General features: G+C 42.1%; 1 protein-coding gene across 2 annotated transcripts in view; it reads left to right on the forward strand.

Moving 5' to 3' along the window:
• Positions 1 to 22,044, forward strand: part of TSTD2 (thiosulfate sulfurtransferase like domain containing 2) — a 28,276-nt gene that overhangs the window by 3,306 nt on the left and 2,926 nt on the right. For both annotated transcript variants that reach the window (XM_012120651.5, XM_004004234.5), the window contains exons 2-9: positions 2,098 to 2,309; positions 6,537 to 6,850; positions 8,903 to 9,023; positions 14,466 to 14,591; positions 15,420 to 15,525; positions 19,048 to 19,166; positions 19,649 to 19,807; positions 20,348 to 20,486. In XM_012120651.5, the coding sequence (XP_011976041.2) occupies positions 2,142 to 2,309; positions 6,537 to 6,850; positions 8,903 to 9,023; positions 14,466 to 14,591; positions 15,420 to 15,525; positions 19,048 to 19,166; positions 19,649 to 19,807; positions 20,348 to 20,486 (1,252 nt within the window). In that variant the 5' untranslated portion in view covers positions 2,098 to 2,141. The remainder of the gene's footprint in view (positions 1 to 2,097; positions 2,310 to 6,536; positions 6,851 to 8,902; positions 9,024 to 14,465; positions 14,592 to 15,419; positions 15,526 to 19,047; positions 19,167 to 19,648; positions 19,808 to 20,347; positions 20,487 to 22,044) is intronic.

Here is a 22,044-nt window from a genome sequence, read left to right on the forward strand (position 1 = left end):
TTCAGGAACCAGCAAACAATGCAATCAGGTAGTGAGTAAAAGCTGGAGAAGATGAGATTAGGGAGGTGGTAGTTGGGGCTTTGTAAGGACCTTGGACTTTATCCTGGTACATTTAGAAGCTTTTGGAGGGCAATCTGACTTATTTTTTAATAGTTTCCTCTGAGACTTCCTTGTTGGTTAAGAATCCACCTGCCATTGAGGGGACATGGGTTCCATCACTGGTCCGGGAAGATATCATATGCCACGTGGGGCAACTAAATCCTGTGTAAGTTTACTGAGCTCTGAGATCTAGAGCTCGGCAAGCCACAACTACTGAAGCCTGGGGGCTTAGAGCCTATGCTCCACAGTAAGAGAAGCCACCACAAGGAGAAGCCCCTGCTCCACAGCTAGAGAAAGTCTGCGTCCAGCAACAAAGACCTAGCACAGCTAAAAGTAAAATAAATCAAAATTTTTCAGAGTTACCTCTGTGGCTTCTACAGGAACAGGGAAGTCGGGCAACTGTAGTAATTCAGTCAAATGATGGCTTGAAGGAGGCTGGTAGTGAAGGTGGTGCATTGTGGTCTGATGTGATTGTATTTCAAAAGCAGAGTTGATAAGCTTTTCAGTCATCTGAAAAAATAAGGAAATGAGAATCCCAAAGTTTTTGTCTGAGTAACAGGAAAATAGAATTGTTGTTTACTGAGGTAAGGAAGACTGAGGAGGAGCAAGAATTTGGTTTTAACAGTTGCATTTGAACAGCTTCCTAGCCCTCACCACAGTCCTGCAGGGTAGCTACTGTCATCCCCATTTTACGCTTTTGGGCACTAGAACTCAGAGAAGGTAAATATCCTGCCCAGGTTCACTTACTTGCACCCAGCTGCATCACAGTCCAAAGCCCACACTTTCCCTAGTCTTGTTATTCTTAACACTTATTACTTGTAACATTTGCTTTACAAAAGAATGCATCATGTTGGTGTACCGTGTTCCTTTTGACAAGATTTGGCCATGGTAGCAGTTTGTATATTTCTTTTGGCTCATTTCTTTGAGCTTCCCTGGTAGCCCAGCTGGTAAAGAATCCGCCTGCAATGCGGGAGACCTAGGTTCCATCCCTGGGTTGGGAAGATCCCCTGAAGAAGGGAATGGCTACCCACTCCAGTATTCTGGCCTGGAGAATTCCATGGACTGTATGGTCCATGGGGTCGCAAAGAGTCAGACATGACTGAGTGATACAAAGTGTAAGTTTGACTCATTAAAATGAGGCTCTCGAAGGGAATTTGACCAGCTCAAAAATTAGGGGACAAAAGAGAAAAGTATTTATAATTAAAGGTACTGCTGCTGCTAAGTCACTTCAGTCATGTCCGACCTTGTGCGACCCCATAGATGGCAGCCCACCAGGCTCCGCCGTCCCTAGGATTCTCCAGCCAAGAACACTGGAGTGGGGTGCCATTTCCTTCTCCAGTGCATGAAAGTGAAAAGTGAAAGTGAAGTCGCTCAGTCGTGTCTGACTCTTCACCACCCCATGGACTGTAGCCTACCAGGCTCCTCTATCCATGGGATTTTCCAGGCATGAGTACTGGAGTGGGTTGCCATTGCCTTCTCTGAATTAAAGGTACTAACACACAGCTTGGTTGATTTTGGTTGCACCTGGAATTTTTTTTTTTGGTGTGTTTTCCCCTAAATGTTGGCATGGCTTACCCTCTAATTCAGGTTTCTGCTGAAATGCTTCTGCCTCAGAAAGACCTGGACTACCCTCTGAGTTCTAAAGAGTCCTTCCATCACTCTTGTCTCCTTACCTTGCTTATATGTCTTCATAGCCCTTTCTACCATCTGACTTTCTTTAAAAAAAGCAGTTTGATTCATTTATTTCCCTCCTCTCTCTCCCCACTGGAAAGTAAGCTCTAAGAAAGAAGAGACCTTCTCTGTTTCTTTCACTACTTCATCTTCAGGGCTTAGAACAGTGCAGGGCATAGAGTTGGTGCTAAATAAATATTTCTTAGATGAACAAGTAAATGAATGGATAGCTTGGGCTACTGGGCCATGCTCATTTGGATGACTGATTTACTTCAAGTAGTAATCAAAGACTTGGATGTTGTTGTTTTTCCCTTGCTTACTTCCTAGGTGATAGCAGAAAGGAACCTACCCCACGGCTGGAGCCAAACCAGATGCCTTCTTCCACTTCACCAGACCAAGGAGATGATGACCTGGAGGCCTGTGTTTTAAGGTTTTCAGACCTGGATTTGAAAGACACAAGTCTTATCAATCCCAGTAGCAGTCTCAAAGCAGAGTTAGATGTCAGTACCAAGAAGAAATACTCATTCGCAAAGAAAAAGGTAAAACTGCTGTTGATGTTTCAGGATCATGTAGGTGCAGTTAATGCAGATATGTCCAGAAGTAACTCATCAAGGTTGCCCTCCAGGGGGTGGAGCGCTGGGGGACACCAGGCTGCTGCCACACTCACCGTGAGTTCTAGTCAGGTCTGGCCACATTTGGCACTTGGGACCTTTGCTTTACCAGAGAAAGACTGCATCATGGTGGGCACTGTGTCCAGTGATTAACCAGTTCTTAGTTAATCTTAGTTTAGTGCCAAGCGAAGGAGGATCATAGGAAGGTATGGCTCGGAAACACCTAATTTACGTTGGAGTACTTGACAGATTCTAGATAGATGGGCTCGATTCCTTTTCCCACCTGGGGTTATGGGAAGAGTCCCAGGAGCCTCAGTCATAGGAGAACAGACAGGTGCCAGGGCAGCTGCTGTCTCAGACCCCGGGTCCGGCCCAGCTGGCGGGGAGAAGGAATAGAGTGGCTTGGAATGCTGCAGGCCACCAAGAATTGGCTTACAGTGTGGTAGATGGATGCTGCTCCTCTGGGCCTTGACTAAACCCTTCTCCTCCTGCTGAAGCTCAAAGGAAAATGACTTGACTAAAGAAATATAGTTGAGACTTAGTTTTCTTACCTCCTTCCTTGAAAATGAAACCCAAAGGATACAGACGTTTTGTTGCTGTTTTGCAATAATTTCAAACCTAGAGAAAAGCTGCCAGAATTCTACAGACAGTCCCTTTTGCCCAGCAGCTCCATTCGTGTCTCATCAGTGGCCTCAAATGGCTTTTATAGATCTACTCTGAGGTCACGTGTTTAGTTGTTATGTCTCAAAAGTCTTCAATCTGGACCACTGTTTCATTTTTTTTCCCTGAAATCATGACCATGACTTTTTAGATGGTGATAGTAACGTGTAGGACATCTCTCATGATTTTTCACTCGTTTCTTTGTGATTAGATTCAAGTTATGGTTTTTGTTAACAAGACTGCCCCACAAGAGACACTGTGTTCATTTGGCTGCATTCTGTCAGGCAATCACAGTGCCAATTTATCCTGTTACTGGCGATGTTAATTGGTACCCAATTAAGGAAGTGCCTTGTCAGATTTCTTTGCTTTAAAATTATTCTTTTTTCCCTTTTAGTTATTCAGTATTTGACGGAAAATAGTCTGAGACTATGTAAATAGCCTCTTTCACAATGAACTTTCATCTACTAGTTTTAGATCCATTGGTGTTTCTTTGCTTCAGTTGACTATTACTGTGATGATTTCTAAATGGTGACTTTCTGATTGCTTCATTCCTTCTATATTTCTTACTTGGCAGTCTTCTGTAAGGAAGAGCTTTCTTTGCTCCCAATTTATTTGTATCAGTATGTACTTAAGAATTCCATTTTATTCAGTGGGCAATACTCCATTATCATCATTTTTTATTTTGATTCTCAGATCATCTCAGATTTGGCTGGGATTCTGGCTAGTATCTATGTCTTTTTGACTTGCCCCCATGATTCTTTGAGCATTTCCTTACTTTCTGATTTAACAAGATGTTTCAGGGTCATTTTCTCTGTCTCATCCCTGGAGTCAGACATTTCTTCAAGGAACACTAGTGGAAAACCAAAACCAAGGGGCTAGATAAACTCACTTCTACTAAGGTGCTCCTTCCCTCAGGACATCTGGTGGACAGAGCTAAGAATAGATGGTGGATAGAGCTAAGAATCTATCTAGACGAAAAACATACATTTCTAAATATCATACTTTTATATTTACTTTCATATCAGTATAAACCAGATGAGTTCATACTCACAGAACCTTCAGTTCTGTTCCCATATCACCAGGTTTATTCATCATCCCCTATATGATGAAGTTTGATGGCAAACCTAGCTCTCTTTAGTCCCAGTATGTATACTTAATTGCTTATTCCCCTTCAGTTCTGTTCCCATATCACCAGGTTTATTCATCATCCCCTATGTGATGAAGTTTGATGGCAAACCTAGCTCTCTTTAGTCCCAGTATGTATACTTAATTGCTTATTCCCCTGTACGCAGTCAGTCTTCCCCCTCTGCCAAGCTGCCTCCTCCATCAGGGCCTGCCTTCCCCTCACAGGCCTCACCCGCTCTTAGCTACCTTCCTAGCTCTGGCCTACCTCTCTCTCCTGAGCAGACCCCACATGGGCCCTGACTGCTGCTGAATCCTCAGTGCCTTGTTCAAAAGGCCCTAAAAGACCAGTGGCAGGCCACATTCACACTGGGCCTCCCACCTCACTCAGGCCTGCCTGAAGACTTTGGATGAAGGAAGAAGGGAGGAAAGAAGAAAAAAATATTCAGATTATATACTGCATTTTTTTAAGGATCATGACTTCTTAAGGCCTCAATGATGCTAATGAGGCTTTGGATGCAATACCTTTCATTTATATATAAACTAATAGTCATAGTAATTATTGATGTACAGTAATTGCCAACTGAAATAACTGTGTAGTGCTCAGGCTGTTCCTTGTAAAAAGTATTCTTCTCTCCTTCTAAGTGTTTCCTTCATAGTACCCTCAATTAGAGAACAAGATTTGAAATTCTAAGTATAATACAAAGAAGCACTCAAGTTGACATACTGCTCTTTTTTTTTTTTTTGGCCTATACAGAATGATCAACTGCACGAGAGGCTAAAAAGTACCCTCCAGTGTAATTTCAGACGACCCCATCCTGCTTCAGTCTGGGACAATCCAGATATGGTTGTGTACAGACTGAGGAAGATCTAAAAATGATGCTCCATATTTATAATTATTATTCTTCAGAGTGCCCAATTTTGGATGCTTTACAGTAGTCTTCAGATGCATTGAGAAAATTGTTTAAATATTACATTAATATAAATTCTTATTTATATATTTTAAACAATTTTAAACTATATATATAAGCACTATGTGTGTATGTGTGTATGTATATGTATATATGTAAAAATATTAATACCTTTCTAGAAACCAAGAGGGAAAATATCTTGAAACACTGATAATCCTAGATGCCATAAACCGTACCATAATGTATAAACTTCAATTTTGACATCAAAAAACACCATAAACAAAGTTGAAAAACAAATGACAAGCAGAGAAACAAATCTGAATAACTATGATCAATAAAAGGTCACTAAAACTACTTACAAATCAATAAGATAAATGCCACAGTAGAAAAATAGGCAACAGGTGTGAACAGGCAAACTAGAACATAGAATCATTATGAAAAATATTCAACCTTACTGCTAATCAAAGATTGGAAAATAAAAACAGGGTATTTGGTTTTTATTTGGGTCAAAATTGAAAATACTGACTACAAAAAATTTAATACTGATAAAACGCTGTGAATAAAATGGAATCCTCATGCACTGCTGCTGAATGTGTAAATTGGTAATGATTTTTCAGGTAGTCATTACTTAATCACAGTTTAAAATGTATGCTTCTTCACCTCCAAAATTTTCTTCTAAATATTTATTCTAAGTAGATGGTTAAAGAAGTATACAAAGATTTATGCTGACATGCTCCTTCACCATTGCTTACAATTGCAAATATTGGAAACCAAAAACGCTCATTCAATTAGAATTAGTTATAAGAATTATGGTACATTTATAATTTTCTCTTCTGTTTAATTTTTTTTTAACAATTTGCCTAAATCCTCTTTATAATAACAATAAAATTATCTTCCAAAAACCAGATCAAAACATTTGGTACATTTCTTTCCATGCTTTTCAATATATTTTAAAAATTTTATTTATTTGGCTGCACTGGGTCTTAGTTGGGACATGCGGGATTTTCACTGTGGCTTGTGGCTCTAGAGCACACAGGCTCAGTGGGCTCAGTTGTCCCATGGCCCATGGGACCTTAGTACCTGGACCAAGGATCAGACCAGGGTTCCCTACACTGGAAGGTGGCTTCTCAGCCACTGGATCACCAGGAAGTCCCTCAATGTACTTTTTTATGTAATTGAGATTACATGATATAAGGAAATTTTATTCAATTTTTTCCATTTAACATTATACCATAAATATTTTCCCATGTAGTTTGAAACTAGCTGCTTAATATTCCACAGTAAGTATATTCCATAATTTCTTTGACCATTTCCTTTTTGGAGGAAGTTCAATCTCAGGAAGTTCTGCAGAATTGTAGGACCTAAAGCTAGAAACCGCTATGGAAAAAATTTCACTGAGACTTTCATTCTAACCTAAAACCTGAGGTTATTTACTAGTGACATATTTGAAATGTAATTGCAGGCATTTGCCCTTTTCGTTAAAACTAAAGAAGTTCCAGCACCTCCTTGTGAATGTAAAGAAAAATGGTGGAAATGCTGTCAGCAACTATTTACAGATCCAACCAGCATCCACAGACACGTGGCAACACAACATGCTGATGAGATTTGCCATGAGACTGCTTCTGTTCTAAGGCAGCTGGCTGTGATATCAAGCACCTCCAAGAGTCTTGAGTCTGCAGACAAACGGAACCCTTTCAAAGAGGACCTTACCCATAACCAAGAAGTGTCTACTTGGCTCCCTGATATAAGCTGCTTTAACCCTGATGAGCTGATAAGGTAAGAATTTCATTCTGTACCTTTTGTTTCATTGAATAATGTTTTTCTAGTTGGAATGAGATACCACCCGTCCACTAAAATGGCAGATCCTTAAGGCACAGAATTTCTCTACTGCCTAAGCTAGGCCGATAAACATGTTCTGTGTGTCATAGAAGACCACAGCCTATGCAGTAGCGTATACCCACGCAGCTGGCAGTGCACTCTAGGTATCTGGGAAGCCACCCTATGTCTTTACTTCTTTCGGGAGAGGTAAAGAACAGAAAATGGTATTTCCAAAGAGAAGTCGGAAGGCCCAGAGATGTTCATGATTACAAAGTGTCAGCTTAGAAAGGGGTTTTTATTACCAGATGCGGTTTTCTGAGCTGAATATGTTTTAGAAAGTAAATTAACTTTTAGAACTAAGGCATAGGGTTAGAAGTTTAGATCTGCCTTTGAAAACCTCACCGCATCATAATATTATGTTAATTGTAGAGGACAGAGTTCTGACTTCAAGGAATTCCTAAACTATTCAGTGAATAGAAAATGCCCACATTTGATACACTTTTGTCACTGGTCTTAATACCAGTTCCTTTTGCTTATCAGAAAGAAGGGAAAGAAAGAGAACTGAACTTGGAGTTAGACTTGAGCTAGTCACTAAATTCTTCATACCTTTACATCCGTACCTCTAAAACTGGAAATGATGCCTGCTCTGCCTACCTCACAGAAGTGCTCTAGGAATTATATAAAATGATGATGGTAAGAGCTCACATGAACTGTAAAGTGCTATACAGATGTAGTCTCTTCATTTCTATATGGACCTGCTTTTTAGAAAAACAAAAAGGATACACAAAACATTTAGCAGATCGTATAAGGCAAGCTATGCAATTATCAGTTAAAATTGTGTGGCTCAGACGATAATTTGTTATAGGAATTTAGAGAGAGGAAAACAGATACACTAATAGACAAGCAGGTGTTAGAGGAGACTGGGCCCTGAAATAAGAGGGCATTGATGAGAAAGTCACAGAGTTCAGAGCTGGGTGGGACCTGAATTACCATCTATGACTGCATTCTCTAAAATATCTCTGCAGCACTAGCTCTGGAGGGTGCTCTCAGGTATTGAAAAGAGGTGCTAAAGACAATTAAATTGGGGAGACATTAGGTTAAAATGTTTGTTTTTTACAGAGCTTCCCAGAGCCTTCGATATATGAGGGGCTTTCACTGTGACTTTCAAAGAGGGAGATACTGTCTGCAGGATTTCTCAGACAGGTGATTTCATGGAACAGCTTCAGAGCACACTTTGAGAAAGCACTTTATGTCACTCCTCTGGTTTTACAGTTGAGGAAATCAAGGCTCAGGGATAAGACACCCACCCAGGGCCCATGAGTGAGTGAGTGAGTGAAGTCGCTCAGTTGTGTCCGACTCTTTGCGACCCCATGGACTGTAGCCCACCAGGCTCCTCCATCCATGGAATTCTCCAGGCAAGAATACTGGAGTGGGTTGCCATTTCCTTCTCCATGGCTAGTTAGTTAAAGCACCGTGCAGTGGGAAGAGTGTGGATTCTAGTGTCGGAAGACTAGTGTTCCGTCCTGACTGTCACTTTGCATCTGTTTCATGCCGGATGAACTGGGCTCAGTTCACTGAGCTATAAAATGGTGATGATAATAACCTGTCTCATGGGTAAGAGGATTACATGAAAAAATGAAAGTGAAACCATTTTGTACAGAGAGATTCAAAACAGATACTGCCTTTTCTTAGAGGATAAGCCAGAATGGACTCAAATTTAAAAAGGAGTTATTAATACCTGTTTCATGGATATGATGATTAAACAAGGAAATCAAAGTAAGCTCACTTTTTAGAAAGGAAGGAGTTTGGTGCAGGTATTGTCTTCTTTAGAGCAAATACAGACCAGAGTTGCTTCTCAACCCAGGAGAAGAATGATAGTTAGGAGCCAGGGCAGGCACGAGTCGCTCCAGTAGGCCTTCCCTCTTGACTGTGCCTGAATCTGCTTTATGAATTGCAGCCTCTTCATGCTAGTGACTCATTTGCTCTTTCCCCATGGTTTTCTTTTTATAGTGGCCAGGGCAACGATGAAGGAGAGGTGCTACTTTATTACTGCTACTGTGACCTGAAGGATCCCGACTGGGTCTGTGCCTGGCAAACAGCTCTGTGTCAGCACCTGCACCTCACGGGCAAGGTAACACTTTCTCCCTTATCACTTATCCTTCACAGGGCTTATCGCCTCCATCTTGGTTTGCTTGTTACAAAAAGGATTCACCAGTTGGGTTCTTAGAAATTAGCGAAATCCTGCTAAGCATTTAAATAGAATACTAAACAGCTATTAACATGATGTTAAATAGCTATTAACATGATGTTTTCTGTTGGTGAGAATATAAGTTGGTACAGCCACTGTGGAAAACAGTGTGGAGAGTCTTCATAAAACTAGAAATAGAATTACCATACGATCTAACAGTCCCGTTCCTTACAATAATATATATCCAGACAAAACTAATCCAAAAGATACATGCAGCCTTGCGTTCATAGCAGCACTATTCACAATAGTCATCAACAGATGAATGGATAAAGATGTGGTACATACACATATACATATACTGAGGTACTACTCAGACATTAGAAAAGAATGAAATAATGCTATTTGCAGCAACATGGATACAACTAGAAATTATTACAGTCAGTGAAGTCAGACAAATACTGTGTGATATCACTTATATGTGGAATATAAAATATGATATAAATGAACCTATCTATGAAACAGACTCATGGACATAGAGAACACTTGTGGTTGCCAAGGGGGAAGAGGTTGGGGGAGGGATGGAGTGAGAGGTTGGGGTTAGCAGATGTAAGGTATTATACATGGAATGGATAAATAACCAAGTCCTACAGTATAGCACAGAGAACTACAGTCAGTATCCTATGGTAAACCATAATGGAAAAGAATATTAAATATATATATAACTGAATCACTCTGCTGTACAGTAGAAATTGGCACAACACTGTAAATCAACTACACTTTAGCTAAAAAGAAAATAGTGTTGTATAAGACTATATAAAGGCATAGACCAAGGATTAGCAAGCTTCAGAGCCACATACACATAGTAAATACTTCAGACTTTGCACAAAACGACTCAACCTTGGCATTTTAATATGAAAACAACCATGGACAATAGGTAAAAGAATGGGTATGGTCAGGGGTTTCCCTGCTGGCTCAGTAAAGAATCTGCCTACAATGTGGGAGACCGGGCTTCACTCTCTGGATTGGAAAGATAACTGGAGAAGGAAATGGCAGCCCACTCTGGTGTTCTTGCCTAGAGAATCCCATGGACAGAAGAGCCTGGTGGGCTACAGTCCACGGGGCCACAAAGAGTCGGACGTGACCGAGTGACTGAGCACAGCACATGTTCCAGTAAAACTATATAAAAGTGGGCATTATATTCTGATTCTTTGCCTGATAGCTCAGTTCATAAGGAATCTGCCTGAAGGATCGACCCTGGTTCGATTCCTGGGTTGGGAAGATCCCCTGGAGAAGGGAAAGGCTACCCACTCCAGTATTCTGGCCTGAAGAATTCCACGGACATGCAGGTGTGATACCAAGTTGCTTCTTAATTTTCCTAGAACATGTCAGTCCTTTACCATTTTGTGGTTTTGTTTCCTTTCTCTCTTGAATTCAAGAGGACAGGAGCTTCGTCCTAACCAACTGATGTACTGTCAGTGCTAGAAGGGCTTCGAATATAGCAGACTGTAAATATTTGGAGAGGGTTTAATAAAAGATGAATGTTTGGAACAAAACCATAAGCATGTGTGTAAAAAGATGACAAGTAGTAAATATCCTAATGTTAGTCATGATTATCTCTACGTGATAGAATTATGGATTAAAAAAAGCCTTTGATAATTACATATATACATTTTCCCTCTGGTTATGGACTAACCTTTCCTATACTTGTCCCAGGTTTTTATTCCCTGAGGCAATCACTTGATCAGTGATATTTTTCACACCCATGTTTTCTTGCAGATAGTGACTGAAAGTTGCATTTACCTCATCAGTTCATCACCAAGTCCTGACATTTCTGCCTCTAACATATCCTTTGATCCTGCGTTTCCACCTCCTTAGACCTAGCCCCACCCTCTCTTACCTCATTCATTTCAGTAGCTTCCGGACTACTCTCCATTCTTCCATCTTTGCCCCCATTTAATCATTTTCTACACAGCAGCCAGAATGATCTTAAAAAGTAAATGAAATCCTCTCCCTTCCTCCTCACAATCTTTCAGTGTCTATGCAGTGTATTGAGAGTAAAACCCAGATCCTTAACGTGCCCTTAAGCTTCCTGCATACTTTGGCCCCCTTCCACCTTTTCTACTCATCTGATGCCATTCTTTACTCACTGCTGCTGCTGCTGCTGCTAAGTCGCTTCAGTCATATCTGACTCTCTGCAACCCCACAGACGGCAGCCCACCAGGCTCCTCCGTCCCTGGGATTCTTCAGGCAAGCAGACTGGAGTGGGGTGCCATTTCCTTCTCCCTTTACTCATCACACTCCAGAAAAATAGCCTTTCAGCTTCCTGGAGCCCACACTTTTTTTGGTGCCTTTGGTCCTTTTTACAAGAAAACTTTCTTCAAGGAACTTTCCCACACCCACTCATTTCTCCTAATTTTTACTCAGTCTCCACTTCTCAGTTTTAATGACACTTTGTCAAAGACATCTTTCCAGACCTTTAATCTAATTCACTTTTCCAGATATACTGTTTCACTGCATCTTGTAGTTATTTTTCATAGCACTTATCAGTTTGTGACTTTTATCTTAATATCTGTGACCTTCCTTAGTTTGTAAGTTCCCAAAGGGCAAAAACTGTATTTTTTACTATGTCTGCAATTCCTGGCAAAATTGCTGGTGCATTGTGAAAAAAAAAAAAAAAGAACATGTGTGGCTTATATACATATATCATCATCTGTCTTTAGAGAACACCTTGAAAGATGGAACGGAAACCTGAGTGCACAAATAGGCAATCAATCTCCGTAGTTTGGGGCAAGGTGAACTGGCAGTGAGGGTCTCTGTCCACAAGGTGGCAGCACCTGCGTGGCTCTTAGGTTTAAATTCTAAGGCTTCAGGGACACATGCCAAGTTCTCAAGTTTCGTGTTGGTAGGAGATTTGGAAGAATGTTGACATTTGTAGGGAAAGGGGAGAACTTGAAAATTCTAGAATTATGGAAAGAAGCTTCTGACCCCTTGCTATATACTTCTTACTGCCTCAAGAAATTTGAGCAGATGTGTTAGAGGCTTTAGAAAGGAAAATTATAAGAGATGGACCCCAAAAGATCTGGTATTGAATCCCACATCTACTACCTCCCAACTCTGCCCTTGGGTAAATTACTTGATTTCTCTTAAATTACTTGATTTCTCTAAGCTTCTGTTTCCTTTCCTGTCAAGTGGGAATTATATCTACCTTTCAGGATTATAATATAAAGACAGGAACTTTATAATATAAAGGTGCTCATTAAATGCTAACTGTTGCTCTTCATCTCTGAGATATAAGGCTTTCCTCACCTAGCAGCTACTTTGAAGGTTTCATTTGAGGAATCCTTCAACAGGAGTTAAAAGTCTAATGCATGGGTTTTAGAGGTTGACCATCCTCAGTATTCAGGGAGTGTACATACTTATATTTTATTTGGGTTCTGGGATTAAAATAACATAGGAAAGAGTCTTCTAGCTTACCCAAAAGACAGTTACACAGAAGCCCGTACCTCTTCATCATATTTGCCCCTGTCAAAGACAGTTGTGGGGTAGATTTCTGGTTAATGCTGGCTCAGCTCTATTTTTCTGTGTTGTCCCTTAAAAAAATGCATTGGTAATAGGTGCAGTAGCCTGTACAGCAGAGATGGCATATGCTTCCTGCTTCCCTCTGTCAGCCCAGATCAGGCTCACTAGACTGCATCTCTCTCAAGGAGCCTGGATGTGACTCAGAATCATGGAACTCTGGAGAGCTACTGCTAGTGAGTAGGCCCTGGCTTGTGAAATGAATCCCATTTCTATCCATGCTCTAAAGAATTGAGCCAAGTGAGACAACAAACAAGTACCTTCTCTAGGCCCTAATAAAAGGGGAGCCTTTAAAAGTTTTCAAATTCGAATGCACTGGTAGGTATCATTGTTATAATTATTATATAAGTAACAATGTAATAACATAGAACTTTGCTCTAAGTTACTTCTCTTTCCAGAGAATACCATGATACACAGTGTTGCATTTTAGAAAGCTATGCTATGCTAAGTCACTTCAGTTGTGTCCGACTCTGCGACCCCATAGACGGCAGCCCACGAGGCTCCCCTGTCCCTGGGATTCTCCAGGCAAGAACACTGGAGTGGGTTGCCATTTCCTTCTCCAATACATGAAAGTGAAAGTGAAAGGGAAGTCGCTCAGTCGTGTCCAACCCTCAGCGACCCCATGGACTGCAGCCCACCAGGCTCCTCCGTCCATGGGATTTTCCAGGCAGGAGTACTGGAGTGGGGTGCCATTGCTAGCTCTTCTAAAGATGATCCATCTTTAAACTTATCAGAAGGGTTTTGTGGTACCAGAACAAGTAACTTTGCAGGCCCCTCAGAGCATTGCCTCTTACGGTATGGACCTTAATCCAGGCTTTAATGTCCCCCAACCAGTGAAGCATTTCAGAGAGAACAGAGGGTTTGAGAAGCCAGAAAGCCTCAGGTTTGGATTCTCATTTGCTCAGCAAATACATATCAAATGTCTGTTGTGGGCAGGTACTACTCTAGACACTGAGATGCAACAAAGAACAAAACAGACAAGCTCCTCCCAGTAGGTGGGTTTGCAGTGGTGGGCTTACCTGCCCCCCGCCCTCCACCCCACCAACCATGCAGAGGGTGCTCGTGTGCATTCCCGGCCCTCAGATGTGCTCTGTGCTTTAGGACTTGAGGAATATCTCCTCAGCAGTTTTTCATTATTGGTTCTTCTTCATCTCTTTTATCAAGATGAAGAAATTGAGGTTCAGAAAAGAGAATTTTCTCAGGGCCACTTGGCAAGTTTAGTGGCAAAGTTGCATCCTGATTCTAGATCTGCTGCCCTGAATTTAGGTTAAGCCTTGGCCACTGGAACATCATAGCAAATGGGGCTTTCCAGTTGTTTTATCCATTTTATTCTCTGGTTCAGCATATGTTAACTGAGCACCTCAGCTGAGCTGTGGGCAGTGCCATTTCAGAAAACTGCAGGCATCTTTGTGTGGCAACACTCTGGTGTCCATAGCAGTGTTTTTGCTTTTCCTGTTAAGTTCACCAATACACATGAACCTGTTCTGCCCTGCAGAAATCCAAACTGAGCTACAAATAAGCACTTCCCCAGTGGCTCAGTGGTAAATAGTCTGCCTACCAACGCAGTCGGACATGACTAAGCGACTGAACTGAACTGAACCAATGCAGGAGACGCAGGTTCGATCCCGGGTTGGGATGATCCCCTGGAGGAGGGCTTGGCAACCCACTCCAGTATTCTTGCCTGGGAAATCCCATGGAGGAAGGAGCCTGGCGGGCCACGGGGTCATAAGGAGTCAGACACAACTTGCCAACCAAAACAAAGAGAAACACGGACGGCTGCATTCCCCTTTTCACTGTATTGTGCCTCAGGTTCGAATTGCTACGGAAGGAATCAATGGGACTGTTGGTGGAAGCAGACTGGCCACCAGACTCTATGTCAGTGCCATGCTCTCCTGCCCTCTGTTTAAGGATTACCTGTGTAAGGATGATTTTAAGGTAAGAGAGATTGAAAATAAAATGGACTGAGAGCCATTTGCTTCTGCTCTAGTGCCTCTTCCCACTCCAGGCTATGAAGAAGACCACCATAAAGAAGTAAGCCGTGCTGGACAGAATACCACTTCCCCTCTAGGTCTTGAGGCAGCTCAGTAGAAAGAGTATGCTCCTTCCATCTTCCAAGTTGCCACCACGTGATCATGGGCCTTTTTATATAGAATAAGGACATTACAGCTTACACACATTAAACTCAAACTTAGCCATATTTGCTCACTTGAGAGACCACCTGTTTCAGGGGATCACTGCGTATTTAGTAAACCTGGTGGGATCAGATCGGCACTCGTACCACAGCGGGAATGAAGATGTTGCTCTCTGAAGGAGAGACTTTATGTCAGAGTGACTTTATGCTTTAGTGTCATGGGTTACAGAGGTGGTGGGAAATACCTTGCTAGTAAGTGTTAGTGTTGGTGATGATGATGTGAAAAAAGGTTGTGACTCCTGAACAAAAGCTTGGATGCAATCTTACATATACAAATTGCTTGGTGGTGTTTCAGTTTTATAGTCAAATACTTACTGCTATAGAAACACCGTTTCAATTTGACATTTCTACACATGGTAGATACGCAATAAAGAAGTGCCAAATATAAGGTTACATCTGTTGTGTAATAATAGGGTAGTTGAAGTATTAAGAAACCTCAAATTAGGAACAGCTCATTCAGTGGGAGAAGGGAGTTAGAGCATAGAATGTTACAGATAATTCAACTTAATAAATATCTTATACCTGGAGATGGGAAAGAAAGACTGTAATCTGTTTTGTTTCTCATTGGCTAGACCAGCAAAGGAGGAGCTTGCTGTTTTCCAGAATTGCGTGTTGGTGTGTTTGAAGAAATTGTGCCTATGGGGATCAGTCCCAATAAGATCTCCTATAAGAAGCCTGGTATGCTTGCTTTAAGAAACATTTTCCTTTTCTTCATAGGGACAAATCTTAATATAGGGACAAACCTTAATATAGAGACAAATGTGAAAGCTAGACATTCTGATCAGCAAGGGTTGTAATGAAGTCTCTCTTCAGAGTAGCTGTGGGGTGGCTGACACTTGCGTTATTCAGTGCTCAAGTTGGCTCTTCTCTTTGGTGCTCTGGTGTTTGGAGACTCACTGCTTAGAATGACCTGGCTTAGTTATTCTCTTGGTGATGGTTTAGAAAGAAGTTGTTTTCTCTTTCCAAAGATAGCAGTTTGGGAAGAGTATAATTATTACTTGTAAATAGTTCATCAAATGGATAAGACATACAGACTTTTTGCTACAGAAAGCTAGCAGCTTTCAACACTAAAGCAGTTTGTTTGCAAGTGCTGTAGAATGTTCTCTCTCCCCCCTCACTCATGGGTACCATAGGTGGTTGAAAGACATTTGTTTGGCTGGGGTTTTTAGTTTTGTTTTACTTTTTACTATGAAAAATTTCAAACATTTTAAAAAGTAGAAAAAGTATTACAGTGAACGCTCATGTTCCTATCCTACAGCTTCAACAATTACAGATTCAAGGCCAACTTTCATCAGTCCCCACTCCCTTCCCCCAACCTAGATTATTTAGAAGAGAATCCTGATGTCATATCATTTCATTCCTATTTTAGTAGATCCTGCTAAAAATATAAAGGATTTTTTAAAAATAAATAATTATAAAACCATCATATCCAAAACATTTTAATAGTAATTACTTAATATTATTGAATATCCAGCCAGGGCTTAAAATTCCCAGTTATCTCATAATTTTTAAAGTTTGTTTCTATCTGGATTCAAGTAAGGTCTTCTCATTGTGACTGAGCCTTTTAAGCCCCTTTTAACCTAGAGCCTCCATCTTTTATTTTCCCATGCAGTGTATTTTTTGAAGGAATTAGAAAATTTTGCTTGTAGTATTTCCCACAGTCAGGATAATGCTGACTGCATCTCTATGTAATGTTCCTCTGTCTTTCCTGTGAATTCTAGTCACAGTTATGGTAGTGCTGTCTAACAGGAATATTATGTGAGCCACGATGGAATTTTATATTTCCAGTAGCCACATGTTAAAAAGTAAAAGGAAACAAGTAAAATTAATTTCAGTAATACCCTTTATTTAATGCAGTGTAGCCAAAATATTATTTCAACTTGTATCCAGTGCAAAAAATTATTAATAAGATATTTTAGGGGCTTCCCTGGTGGCTCAGTGGTAAAGAATCTGCCTGCCAATGCAGGAGACACGAGTGTCCCACCTGGCTGCAGAGCAACTAAGCCCGTGTGCCATAACTATTGAGCCTGTGCTCCAGAGCCAGGGAACTGCAGCTGCTGAGGCCACGTGCCGCAACGACTGAAGCCGGCGTGCCCTAGAGCCTGTGCTCTGGAACAACAGAAATCACAAGAAGCCTGCACGCCGCACCTAGAGAGTAGCCACTGCTCACCACAGCTAGAGCAAAGCCCACGCGGCAACACAGACCAGTACTGCCAAAAAGAAATACAAACTGTAACAACAAAGAGAGATGGTACTTTTTTCTTTTGTGGTATACTAAGTCCTTGAAATTCTGCACGTGTCACCCTTATTACGGAGAAGGCAATGGCACCCCACTCCAGTACTCTTGCCTGGAAAATCTCATGGACGGAGGAGCCTGGTAGGCTACAGTCCATGGGGTCTCGAAGAGTCGGACACGACTGAGCGACTTCTCTTTCACTTTTCACTTTCATGCACTGGAGAAGGAAATGGCAACCCACTCCAGTGTTCTTGCCTGGAGAATCCCAGAGACGGGGGAGTCTGGTGGGCTGCCGTCTATGGGGTCACACAGAGTCCGACACGACTGAAGCGACTTAGCAGCAGCAGCAGCAGCACCCTTATTACAGCACATCTCAAACCACATTGCCAGTGCCCGTTAGCCACATGTTGGCTAGTGGCTACCATATTAGACAGCTCACATCTAGAGGCTTGATCAGATTCAGGTTTGATTACCATTTTTCTTTTCTTTCCTTTTTCCCCCAAGTCTACTTCATAGGTAGTATTGTCTCCTTTCATCAGGAAACAGGTCTGACTGGCTCTATGTTCATTTTTTAATATGTAAATATTTTAAAAGGATAAGAGTTAAACCAGAGGGAAATGGGAGTAAGATACAAGCATCTGGGGAAGGAGACACATTTATGAGGACAGAAGGCCCCAAAGGGCCGTGTCTGCTTAGTGTCCTCACCTTGGCAGGAGGACCTCGTCGGCACTACAGGACCTCGCCGTGGAGGTGAGGGGAGAATGGGCTCCAGGTAGTGCTGTGTGGCCTTCATTTGAGCTGTGTTATTTGAAAGCACTTCTTCTAAGCAGGTCTATGTGAGTCACTGATCAGGCCTCCACAGGGCCAGGAGAGTAGCCACAGTAATAGCAGCAGCAGGAACAGGTTTGGTTCCCTGCAGCTCCCTGTAAGGGGAAGGCTCAACAGATTTCCATGCTTGTCATCAGTTTTGAACCTCCCTTTCCACCCCACTGTTTTGGTGACTGTGTAATTATGTGACAATCACATATAAAATCCGGCCTTGTTACATTCTTCCCTGCAGTCCTCAGATGGGCAGGCAGGAATCTAGCTCTGGGTCTCTAACCCCATCTGGTGCCCAGCAGCTTCACGGGGCTGTCGGGATCCATCATGAGTGGTAACTGACGCATCAGAGCCCCCACCCATGAGGTGTGGTTGCTCCCCTGCCAGATTCACCAAAAGTTCTTCACAAGCTACTGAGATGTCTGGACCCCTAAAGGTATAGGAATATTTCTCCCCTGGAGCGTAGAGAAGGCAAAAGGCCCCAGCAGACAGGTTCTTTGCTCTTAGTCTCCTTGTATTTTACTTCATCTCCTTTCTCTCCTTCTTCTGGCCTTTCATCTTTTCTCTCTTGCTTCTTTCTCAGATTTCATTCCTGCTGTCAACCCCTTTTCTCCTTGACTCACGCACACAAACTTAGACACATTCTTCTCTGTTATATTTTTTAGAGACTTATTCAAACTTTGTTCCTTAACCATATGCTCACACCTGCCTGAGGTTCTTAACCTTGGACTTGATGTCGGTATAGAACAGTTTCTAAAGCCTGTAGTCAAGCATATACACGTCCAGGCCCCTCCATATACAGGAACAATTGAACACTGGCCATAACATGGACCAGCAAACCCCTATGGCAGTTTACATCTCTACAGTCTGGCTTTTATCATTGGGTTAGGCCAAGTATGAGAATGCAGAATTCTTTGGCTAATTATTTCTAAACTGCCAGGTCTCTACAGCACTCATCTTAGGAGGGAGAATGAGGACATGGAATTACTAAATTCTGTCATTATACTGATCAGATAGCATTATTTTCAGACATAATTGTAACTATGAAGAGGAACTGTTTAGGTGGGGAGGAACAAATGGAAATCATTGGGCTGGGCCCTGTGTGATTTGGTTTTATTTTTAACCAGTTTTTTGTTTGGTTTTAGGAATCCATTTATCCCCAGGTGAATTTCATAAAGAAGTAGAAAAGTTTCTGTCTCAGGCAAATCAAGAAGAAAGTGATACTATCCTATTGGACTGCAGAAACTTCTATGAAAGCAAAATAGTAAGTAAGAAAACCACAACTGAGTTCCTGCAGCACAGCATGTTTCTGAAGGGGACACTGTGTGCCCACCTGTGGCCCAGTCAGTGGCTCTCCTCCCGCCGCTAGCAGAGAAAACCCGAGCCTTTGAACCCAGAATCTGGTGAGAAAGGCTAAGAAAATACGGATTAAAGACATCTTGCACAAAATGAACTGTCTCCTATATGCCTACCCCTAGACACATGTCAGGATCTTGTCAAGTTTGCCTTGGGCAACCTCTCCAGTTCCCCAAGGTCTCTGAATGGGTAACACACAGCCCACCCAGCCTTGTTTCTAAGTTTTAGCTCTTGAAGTTTGAAAGGTCAGAGTATGGGATGAAAACAGCAGCGAGCAAGTGCTTCCTTGCCAAGGCAAGGCTGAGGAGTGGTGGTTGACACAGAAAGAATCTTTGTTCTTACCAGGTATGTTTTTCTGATAATTTTATTTCTGCTGCTTCTATATTGTAGGGACGATTCCAGGGCTGCTTAGCCCCAGACATCAGGAAATTTAGTTATTTCCCTAGCTACGTTGATGAAAATCTAGAACTTTTCAAAGAGAAGCGGGTGCTGATGTATTGCACTGGGGGCATCCGTTGTGAGCGGGGTTCAGCCTACCTGAAAACCAAGGTGAGTTTGCAACCTTAGGGCACTGCAGGCATGGAGGCGAAGGAAGCTCCCACCCCCAGCCAGCAGGATTTATTGTCCCCTTGTATGGTTCCAGCATAGAGTTTCTAAGTATAAAGTCTGAAGTTCTTAAATCTCAAGATGTGAAAAGCACTCATCAGTCTTAGAGACTCATCAAGTACAAAAGGGAAAGATTAATTGACATCTCCCTTTTCCTAATCCTTTTGCTTGATCCGGAGAAGAGCAAATTCAGTAACATTACATGTCCCAACAGGTGTCTACCTATATTTAGGGAGCCACAAAAATAGTTGGGCTTCCCAAGATCTCAAGAGTGAAGGCCCTAACTGCTGTCCTCAGCCATCCCCCTAGCGGGCAAGGTCTGGCCAGTTGGTTCCTCGCCCCCCTTGGTCAGCAGTTCTTCAGTGTCCCACAAGGGAACCAGGACCCCCGTTCTGGCATTCCTACCACATGTCGCTTCTCTGTGGAGCTTCCTACTGCTCTTTGCTAGTCTCCTCAAATTTCCTCTTGTGTTTCCACACACAGGGAGTGTGCAAAGAAGTGTTCCAGCTCAAGGGTGGAATCCACAAGTACCTGGAAGAGTTTCCTGATGGTTTTTACAAAGGGAAGTTGTTTGTTTTCGATGAGCGTTATGCCTTATCCTTCAACAATGACATAGTGTCAGGTAGGTCAGCACTGGCTCAGAACCGCAGCTCCTGAGCAGGCACACCCTCTGATTAACCTTCTGGAAGGCAGGCCAGTACTGAGTACGTGACGAATAAAACAAGGGAAAAGGACTGCCCAGCACCACCGTTTCCCACCAGAGCTGGGGATGCAGTGGTGGAGCAGGCAGAACCCTGACCATTAGGAGGCCTGGGCTAGGATCTGACTCTGTTGATTACTAGTTGAACAAGTCCTTTAAAATGGGAATAACCTCACTCACTCTGTCCACTTGCTAAGAGTTGAACCAATAGGCTAAATCTAGGGTCTTAACCTGGAGTTGGTAATATTGTACTAAAGGGGCCTTTGAATTTGGACTGGAAAATAACTTCATCTTTGGTTTCATAACCCCTCACTAAATATAGCACTTCAATTATGAATGTAAGAAGCAAGTCGGGTGTATTGGATGTACTTGTGACTTTGTCATCAATAGAAATCACAGTATTTTCATTATTACAGCTGCTGTGAATATTTCAAAATAGCATTTACGTGCATCATTGCTTCAAAATGGAAAGTTATTAGGCCCATCACTAAATATTATTATTTTATGTGTTAAATACCATACTGTATCCCAGACTTTGAAGAATATTGTTCTTTTGTATTTCTGTGTAGTTGGTTTCCTTTGTGATCTTATTTTATTTTCTGCATTCATGGCACAAATAAAAGAACCCCTAGTTAGATGGTGTGTGGACACATGTGTTATGCATGTTTAGAGTGGTGGGTGGGGCATTCCAGGGTGGGAGCTGAGCCCAGGGCCAGAGGCAGAGTGGCTGCAGGAAGCCTGTGTTCAGACTGTAGTTTGGAATCCACAATGACATGCGGTACCAGATGAAAGCAGTCAGGAGGAGGAAGATGACATTAATCTTTAAGCAAATAGATCTTCATTCTGGATGCCACTGTTCTGAATGGAAAGGTCATAAGCAGACAACCCTAGTGACTGTCAGAATTTTTTAGAGCTTCTTTGACCAGGGACTGAGATTGAATTAATACCTGGATAATAAATAAGATGGGAGTTTGATTTCCTCTCCCCTTTCTTCTTGATCTTTTTATTCATTTTAACGGTCTTATTTTGTCTCTCTTATTGGAAGCAACTTCAGATCTCTAATGGCGCTAGAGGGAGAAAAAAGGGGGGAGAGAGGGCCCAAAGGTAGCTTAGATAAGCTGGGTAAGGAGACTTGAAGAATGATGTTATCAGTGGTAATAGGAAGTCAGCAGGGAAAAGAGGCTGAGAAAGTAGATACATGAGCTTTAGGACTTGTGTGGCTGAGTGTGCCCTGGCAAGAGCAGATCCACAGGCCTGGGGAGACGGGTGTGGACTGCAGAATTTCGATGTGCAGTCACCTGTATTCAGGCGTGTTGTGTCTTGGTGCAAAAGGGAATGGTGTTAAGGAAAAAAGCCAACAAAAGGTGTTGGCCAGCTTGGGACTAGTTAATGAAACAGAAAAACGTTACTACCTGTTTTCTAAATGGGGAAAAGAAAAATGGGTCCATGAATGCTAGAATCAAAAGACAAATCCTAGAAG

This window comes from Ovis aries, chromosome 2, assembly GCF_016772045.2.
Source record: "Ovis aries strain OAR_USU_Benz2616 breed Rambouillet chromosome 2, ARS-UI_Ramb_v3.0, whole genome shotgun sequence".
NCBI classification, from domain to species: Eukaryota; Metazoa; Chordata; class Mammalia; order Artiodactyla; family Bovidae; genus Ovis; species Ovis aries.